The sequence below is a fragment of the Coffea arabica genome, chromosome 6c (assembly GCF_036785885.1).
Source record: "Coffea arabica cultivar ET-39 chromosome 6c, Coffea Arabica ET-39 HiFi, whole genome shotgun sequence".
Taxonomy (NCBI): Eukaryota; Viridiplantae; Streptophyta; class Magnoliopsida; order Gentianales; family Rubiaceae; genus Coffea; species Coffea arabica.
This window is the reverse complement of record NC_092320.1, coordinates 44,747,719-44,756,411: the sequence shown is the minus strand read 5'-3', so window position 1 is coordinate 44,756,411 and position 8,693 is coordinate 44,747,719. Positions and strand designations below refer to the sequence as shown.

The 8,693-nt window shown below is 38.6% G+C and overlaps 3 protein-coding genes across 5 annotated transcripts; 2 read left to right on the top strand and 1 right to left on the bottom strand.

Moving 5' to 3' along the window:
* Positions 1–1,447: 1,447 nt before the first annotated feature.
* LOC140008762 (uncharacterized) lies at positions 1,448–2,171 on the top strand. Its single transcript, XM_072053627.1, has 3 exons — positions 1,448–1,505; positions 1,559–1,708; positions 1,792–2,171. Exons 1-3 carry the CDS (start codon positions 1,448–1,450, stop codon positions 2,169–2,171), a joined length of 588 nt encoding a protein of 195 aa, XP_071909728.1.
* A 327-nt stretch (positions 2,172–2,498) lies between these two features.
* Positions 2,499–3,296, top strand: LOC140008761 (uncharacterized). Its single transcript, XM_072053626.1, has 2 exons — positions 2,499–2,927; positions 3,024–3,296. Exons 1-2 carry the CDS (start codon positions 2,499–2,501, stop codon positions 3,294–3,296), a joined length of 702 nt encoding a protein of 233 aa, XP_071909727.1.
* A 1,936-nt stretch (positions 3,297–5,232) lies between these two features.
* Positions 5,233–8,383, bottom strand: LOC113694238 (PHD finger protein ING2-like). Of its 3 annotated transcripts, none has more exons than XM_027213120.2 (7): positions 8,119–8,383; positions 7,903–7,974; positions 7,580–7,773; positions 7,078–7,141; positions 6,538–6,797; positions 6,387–6,425; positions 5,233–5,440 (listed from the first exon to the last, which is right to left on the bottom strand). In XM_027213120.2, the coding sequence occupies exons 1-7, from the start codon at positions 8,162–8,164 to the stop codon at positions 5,336–5,338; spliced, it is 780 nt and encodes a 259-aa protein (XP_027068921.1). In that variant the 5' UTR covers positions 8,165–8,383; the 3' UTR covers positions 5,233–5,335. The 3 variants fall into 3 exon arrangements, with proteins under 3 accessions (XP_027068921.1, XP_027068922.1, XP_071909523.1); XM_027213121.2 differs by having other exon boundaries at positions 7,610–7,773; positions 8,119–8,373; XM_072053422.1 differs by lacking the exon at positions 5,233–5,440 and adding an exon at positions 6,137–6,292 and having other exon boundaries at positions 8,119–8,382.
* Between the last annotated feature and the right edge of the window lie 310 nt (positions 8,384–8,693).

The window sequence follows — 8,693 nt, the reverse complement described above, 5'->3', positions numbered from 1 at the left end:
GAGGGAGTGTTGGTGGTTTGATTCTTGGAGAGAAAGAATGAAGAAATGTGTTGAGGAAGCTAACTTAAAGTTGTACCAAAAGTCAACTCTTAATAGTAACTAAATAGGGTTTTGTACTACCACTTTCTCTCTTGTTAGCTACACTTAAACACTAATCCTCCAAGATAATTCCTCTAACACTATGATTATTCATACTTATTAGTCTAGTACTAAATCCTCAAATCTCCAATTAGTCGTATCGGCGTGACTTTCAAGAAACTATCAACGCACGCACAGTATAAGGCTTAAATTTTAACTCACTCACATCTAATCCCTCAATTAATTTTTCTTAGTCTACTATTGATCATTCTTAATTCTCCAAGACTAATGTACTCTCGGATCGAACTTGTCTCGAAAAACGTGCATTCGCTATTCCTTACTAAATGAACCACAGAAAAATTGAATTTTCTAACGGGACGTTTTAAAAATATAAGTAAGACGTCATTCCAAAAAAATGGTTTTAAAATGGTTGAAATAAATTATTTGGAGAAAACAGGTGAATAAATAATTAAATAAGCCAGTAAAATAGAATTAAAAATAAGTAAGATTCGGGTCGTCACACAGTGTGCGCAAGATGACTCGCTCTAGATGGTTAGGAAGCATGTATCGCTTAATAGCCCCTTCAGATAGAACGCTACGATCTTCATCAACCAAATCACAGAATTCCTTCCAAGCATTATCTAATGATTAATTCCCTTTTCCGAAATATAAGAGGTTTGTCTAAACCTTCTCACTTTAGGCGTTTAAGGAAAATTATATTGCAGAATCACATTCAGCTTTTGGTAGTTTGTGAAACTCGTGCCAATATTATGCTTGCGGAAGTTTTTCGGTAAAAGTTCCTTTTTGATAATGTAGTATGCAATACTTCTGGTTCACTATGGTTATTTTATAATGGCCCATTTAATCTTGTGCTGGTGGGTGAGGGGGAGCAGCATTTCTCTTTTCTTGTCTACCTAATTTTTTTCTATCCTTTTTGACTGTCTCCTTTGCCCATGCATTTTGCACGGGGGAGGAGAGACGGGTGTTGCGGAGCGGTTTGCTGCAAGGCAAGCCTTTACTTGGGTCATGGCTTGTAGATGAGGATTTTAATGTTGTGGTAGAGGCGGGGGAAAAGAAAGGAACTCTGCCTTTCCATCTATCTGAGGCACTTGACTTTTTGGATTTTTTGTCTACTGTTGAACTGTTTGACGCTGAATTTTCTGGCTCTTCTTATACGTAGTGTAATAATCACTTTGGTCGGGTGCGAATTTGGAAGCGACTGGATTGGCTCTTAATCAATAACTCATGCTTTGATGCTAGTCTTGTGCTGTATGTTTCACATCTAGCTAGGGATCCATCAGATCACTCTCCCCTTTTGCTCTCTGTCATTACACGGGTTGAAGGAAGCCTCGACCTTTTCGATTTATAAATGCGTGGACCTCTCATTCAGGTTTTAGAGATGTTGTTAAGGCCTCCTGGCAACAAGAGTGTGTCGGCACTCCTATTCAAATAGTCTGTACTAAATTGTCCTGCTCAAAAGCGGATATTAAAGTGTGGAATGAGCAATGGTTTGGAAATATTTTCGATAATACAAGGAAGGCTGAGGAGGCCGTGCTTGCAGCGGAGAAGCGTGTGGAGGAGGATGACTCAGCCAACGCAGAGTGGCGGCAGTGTTTGCTAGTGGAGGAGAGTTTTTGGAAGCAAAAAACGAGAGTTCGCTGGCTAGATTTGGGGGATAAGAACACCAAGTTTTTTCATTTAGTAATCAAGCAGAGGAGATTACAATCAATAGTGGCAATTGGATAACATCGGAAGATGACATAGGTGTAGAGGCTGTTCGGTATTTCTCGTCGCTTTTTTCAGTTGAGCCTACTTCTTCTTGGGATTTATCGCTCATTATCCCCAAGTTACTTCTGCCTTCTGACAATGATATGTTAGAAAAGGTTCCTATAATTAAGGAGGTACGGCGTGTAGTTTTCAATATGGATGGGGATAGTGCTACAAGCCCTGATGGGTATTCAGAAAAATTTTTCACGTTTGCTTGGGATATAATTGCTCAAGACATTTATAATGCAGTTGTTAGTTTCTTCTGTGAAGCGGAGTTACCGAGGAGGCTCATAGCTACATTAATTGTGCTAATTCCCAAGGTGTAGAACCCAAACTCTTTTGCTCAGTTTCGGCCTATTAGTCTGTGTAACTTCCTCAATAAGGTGTTGTTGAGGATCCTTGCTAAGAGATTAGCTCTACTGCTGCCCCGCATTGTCTCCCCTAATCAAAGTGGTTTCGTCCGTGGTCGTCAAATATCCGATAACTTCTTACTTGCTCAGGAAGTGATTATGGGTATTGGAAGGAAGAATAGGGGGAAAATGTTGCATTAAAATTGGATATGACAAAAGCTTATGATAGGGTGTCTTGAGGTGTCTTGAGTCTTCCTGGTTAACGTTCTACATGCATCTGGATTTGGAGAAAGGTGGATAGATATGGTTTGGCAACTGGTATTCAATCCATGGTTTTCGGTTCTCATTAATAGGATGCCACGTGGTTTTTTCCCAACTTTGCGAGGGCTCCGGCAAGGGAATCCTCTATCCCCTTCCTTGTTTATTTTAGGTGCGGAGGTCCTATCTCGTCTGTTAAATCAACTTCAATTGCATCCCAGATTTTGTGGATTCAAAGTTCATAGGGCTTGCCCTCCTATTACCCACTTAGGTTTTATGGATGATATCCTGATCTTTTCTAGTGCCTCGGCGCTATCTTTGAAGTTGTTAATGGAGACGTTGGCAAGGTACGAAAGTGTCTCAGGCCAAAGGATAAATGCTACAAAGAGTGGTTTTATGGTTCACTCGACAATGCCTCGAGGCAGGAGGGCTGCAATTCAGCGCATCACGGGTTTCTCTCAAAAGGTGTTTCATGTACGCTATCTTGGGTGTCCGCTGTTCGTGGGGCGACAGAAGAAGGCCTTCTTCCAGGATTTAAGCAATATGGTGTACTCTAAGATCAATTCCTAGAAGAATCGATTGTTGTCTCCAGGAGGAAAGATTGTTCTTATAAAGCATCTGTTGTCCTCTACTCCTCTTCACTTATTGGCTGGGGTTTCACCCCCGAAGTCTATTTTGGCCACAGTGGAGAGGCTTTTTGCTAACTTTCTTTGGGGCATCGATGAGGGTGAATCAAAACACCATTGGATTTGTTGGAAGGACCTTTGTGCTGCTAAAGAGGAGGGTGGGGTAGGTCTTCGTTCCATGGCAGATGTTGTTAATGCTTTCTCAGTGAAGTTGTAGTGGAGGTTTCGACAGAATTCGTCTCTCTGGGCTAATTTCATGATGACTATGTACGTTTCTAATGCCCATCCAGGTATGGTGGGTGACTTAGTGGGGGCTTCTGCCACGTGGCGTAGGATACTTCAGGTGCGGAAATTGCCTGAACTCACTTTTGTTGTTCGATCTGGGAGCTCAAATTTCTGGTTCAATAACTGGTTAGAGTCTAGGCCTTTGTCATTGCGATTAGGCAATGTTTCGGATCACAAGGTCTCTGATTTTTTAATAAATGGCGATGAAATTTTCAATTTTTGGCGGTGTGGGTGCCTGCTGACATATTAAGCGAGATTAGTCAGTTCGCTCTCCCTAAGATTGAAGAGGGAGTGGATGACTTGATGGTCTGGGCACCTCACAGTCTGGAGTCTTCACGCTATGCATGGCTTTTGATTTAGTGCGTACTCATGTGCCGCAGTCTTTTATCTTCTCCAGGGTTTGGCATCCCATAATTTCGTTGAAAATATCCTTCTTCCTGCTTCGATTATTGAGAAATCGATTGTCTTTGGACTCTACGGTATGTAAATTTGATATATCTGGCCCCTCGAAGTGTTTTTGTTGTACAGAGGCAAATGTTGACTCTAGACCATATTTTTTGTGGGGGTAAGATAGCCGTAGAGGTGTGGAAATTCTTTGGTTCTACTGCAGTACAGGGTTACATGGCCAGTTGGTGGTTTAGCTCGTGTATGAATGCATTTCTGTAATTTGTCCACTTGATTATCTCTTCTTTGATTTGCTGGAATATTTGGAAGGTTAGGAACAAAGCGCGGTTTGAAGGAAAAGTTTATGGTCCTGAGGCTATTTGTGGATTTATTTTTGACGATGTGCGAATTCTCTTCAATCTGAAGTTTCCGAGGTATTCCTTTATCCTTACGACATGGCCAAAATTTTATGCTTCTCTCAACTCTGTTCGTAAGCAAGTTTCGTTTAGATTGGTGAAGTGATTGAGACAGACTATGGGAGGGTTTAAACTCAACACGAATGGCTGCTCAATAGGCAACCCTGGGAGGGCATGGGGTGGTGGAGTCTTGTGCGATGGTGAAGGAAAGCTCCTACTCACTTTCTCAACATCTTTTGGGAGTAGTACTAGCATCCAAGCTGAGGCGAGGGCCCTTCTTTTTAGAGTTAATTTTTATATTTCACGTGAATATGTGAGAGTGCAAGTTGAAGTGGACACTTTGGTACTAGTTCAAATATTGAAGCAAGCAATTCGATGCCCATGAAGTATTGATACAGAAGTTCAAATCCTCCTTCAACTTTCGTCCCATTTCGTCAGCATTTCCCGTTGCTTCCGCGAAGGTAATCAAGTGTCGTCCCATTTCGTCAGCATTTCCCGTTGCTTCCGCGAAGGTAATCAAGTGGCTGATTGCTTCAAATGTTGGCTGAGACGAAAGTTGTGACAGAACCTATCATCAATTTGCGGATCTCCCTACTAAAGCCCGATGGGCATTTAGACTGGACAGAATTGGTCTTCCTTCCCTTAGAAAATACTAGGGCAACTCTATTCACGCAGCTTAATTTTTGCTTTGTGCTTCTAGGAGGTAAGGTCTATGCCGCCCCTCCGTTTTGTCTCTCCTATTAAGGAAATAAACTAAGTTTTTGCTGAAAAAATTAATTGCACTTAAAAAATAGTATAGAGACAGTTTAAAAGGGTAAAGTAATAACAACCTGTAAAAATAGAAAGGTAAAAGTTCAATGGTTTATCCAACTAAACGCCGAGAATCATGGACAAATAGGCCTACCATCTTGAAACTATCCAACTTGAAACGATTAATAATGTTATAATAGGGCTACCTGTACGACGGACATTCCGGATAAGTCCAAAGACACATCACGCATGTGAACACACGAGACTGCACGCACACACCCAAAAAAAAAAAAAAAAAAAGCGCACGCACGCACAGAATTTCAGCATTTCTAAAAGTTACAGCGGTACTCCATCAAAATTAGTCATAGATATAATGAACATGCTGCCTTACTGCTAGAGATCAAATTCATTACATATGAAATTAGTGTGGCAATTGTCTGCAGGTGGGACAATACCACTTTCCTCTGAATCTTGTCTCTGGTGTCAAACCAACACAAGAGTAATGGAACCATTCACCGCCTTGGCACTGAGAAGAACAAGAGATGTAGGTTTCATGAGGTAAGAGCTATATAACAAGAAAAAATAGATGTTGCATAAGATTAGAATTACATAACTCGGACCAAAAAAACAAATAGAGGTTGCGGGAGATTAGAGTTATATAACTCAGGCATGAAAACATCAGCAGCAATTTACAGCTGAAACGTGTAAACTTACAGCAGTTTCTGACAATAACTTGTTTGCCAATATATATATATATATATATATATATATATATATATTTACCAAGAAACGAGGTCAAACCTTCATCAGTGCCAATACTGTTTGCCAGATATATTCATTGTAAATTTATATTCCACCCTTTTCTAGCTTTGATCTTATAATGCATGGTCACTTGGAAAACATGAAAGGTTTCTTCTTCATGCTTTTATGTTTCCATGTCTAAACTACAAAATCAGTATTTTGGCATAATGAACCATATCTCCTTACAAAGCAAGCACAGGTTCCATAAGTCTTGACAAATCATTTCTTCTTATTGGGCAAGAAAGATAATAATAACCAAACAGGGCTTTGTGGATTACTTTCACAGTCTACTACTCCCTCAGTATCATTAACAAGATTTCAACTCGTCGGTAAGGTGCATTTTTGGCTGACATGGCATATTTGCTATTTAAGACTTCTGGGGGGCAATACAAAAAAGTTGAGTGTAACCTGACAACATCCATGAAAGTGTTAAAGAGTTTATATTCAAGTTTACAAGTCAATGCAATCCCTTCTCACTCATAACTCTTGTTTAACATTGATCCCTAGTTTCTAGACTAAATAAATACAATTTTGATCTGATTTATTTGAGGAATCAACAGGTACTTCAGATCTGCAGCTACTAGCATAAATCCTCGTATCATACAAAGATGTAATCTCAAATGCACAACAACATTCACACGTAAAAGAAACAACTTAGTACAAGGACATACATTTTCATTGTCGCAAGCAATCATATCCCCGAATGACACCTGAATAATGGAACATTAAGCATATAGATGTGCAGGTCAGTTGAAAATTAAATCCAAGGCCTAGACTGGGAACAGTCATATCATAGCAAACCAAGTGAACAGAAGGCAGAACCTGATTGCAGACACAGTAGGTAGGCTCATTAGGATCAATTGGCTGATCAACATCAACAGGTGCAGTAAAATCCTTTTTATTACCACTCCCAGGAGGAGGCATCAGTTCAAAGTCTCTATCACGCTCCCGGTCCCAATCTCTGTCCCTGTAATCAAGCTTCTTAGACTGAGGTGTTCCATAAATTGGTTTACGCTTTTCGTTTTTAGGGACCAACGGTAACGTTGGAAGAATAGCTGGCTCATCTGCTGCTAATTTTCCCTCTACAAGAATCATAGAAAGAAAAGAAATTAAGAAATTAAGAACATAAACTGACCAGCTGCAAAAAAAATAAGATAGGGTATAAAGTCTAGTTAGCATTGTTGGAGATTTTTACAAAATATTAAAAAAAAAAAAATTCATTGAGAATGGTGAAGCACACAGTATGAGACTAATCCAAGTGCCACTTATCATCAATAGTTGAACTTGTTTAGTCTGTTCCATCATTTCTTTAGAGTATTCAAAAGCAGAATAGTTGGTCAACCTAGAAAGCTTAAGACATACCTTGCTTAAGATCTTCAGCAAAGTTGTTCAGATCCTCATCAAGACGTTTTATGTGGCTGTCTATCTGGAAAACAGGAACATGAAACGAACCTTGACTCGAAAAATCATTCCGCAATGTGTCATCACCAATTAACCAATCAGTAAGCTAAAATGACAGCTCTATTTAAGCAAATCCAAAATTCTAAAATTCCTCAAGGCATGAGAACATTGGAAAGAAGAAATTAGTAGTAAGCCTAAATTAAACCAGCATCAATTAACATAATATCCCATCCTACGCCTTGGAGGTGGAATAACCATATAATACTGAAATGAAATGTTCAATAATTAGAGTTGCATCTGTTTAAAATCAATCATCAATATTAATGCAGTACGCTTATTATTTAACAGATTTTCGAGTTTACAGCCTGAATCCTTCCCCCTCGACCACTGGCCCAAGAAAATAAAAATAAAAATAAAAGCTTTTAAAATGCTAAAAAAATAAAAAGAAAAAGAAAGAGCTTACAAGATCATGCGCTTGTCTGGCCAATAAAACCTTCTCAGTACACAGGCTTAAGGTGTTTTCTTGAGTGGCCTCAATCTCCTTTTTCATTTTCTCGAATGCCTCCTCATTATCTTGATCACGGTAACTATCATGATTCCTATGCGATGCCATTCCTAGACACAACTTCGTTTGCTGACTTGCCTGATTTATCATCGCTTTGCACAAGAAGAAAAAGGAAAAAATAAAACAAGAAAGGAAAACAAAGGGAATTGAAGGAAAAAAAAATTAATCGAAATGGTAGAAATGCTAAAATATATTAAATCCGAAGAAATTAGAAAACCTACCTTGGGAACGCTCGTCGAGTTCTCTAATGGTATTGAGTAGCCTCTGAAGTTCAGCAGGCAAAGTGTTTGCATCTGCTTAGAGATAATAATTTTCAACAACTCCATTGTCACAATTTCACAAGTTCCATGGAATCCCCAAAAAAGGGCCACAAAAACCACAAAAAAGAAAGGAAAATTAAAAAGCCACGAACGAGAGAGAAGATGTAGGGAAATTACACTCTAAATAATCATCGACGAAGACTCCTGTTCTTGCAATCGCCATTAGAGTGAGCAAATTGGTAACCACTCCGATTTAATTTGGTTTAAAATCGAAAGGATCGTATTAACAGTATTAAAGAGGCTAAGATGAGCGAGACGACGTTGCGGTTAAGGACGGCAATGGCGGCCCCGCGGGAGGCTAACGGGGGGTGGAAATTTTTCCCCCCTTGAGAAACAGGGTGGGGGCTAGGTTGTATATCTCCACTCTATCCCTGGCCGCCACCCATTAAAAAATATAAATATATAATTATATATATATAGGTATATAATTATATATATAATATTTAATTTAATTAATTACAAATTTATGATAACGATATTAATAATTATATATATTATGTAATATATATTAATATATGTAATACAATTGATATTACTAATTATATTAATAATTATATATATCTATTTAAAGAAATTATTAATTTGTTATACTAAATGTACTAATATATTTATATTAAATTTCTAATTATACTTAATTTTTTTCAAAAAAAAAAAAACACTGTACAATAATGAATTAGTGATTGTATTTGTAT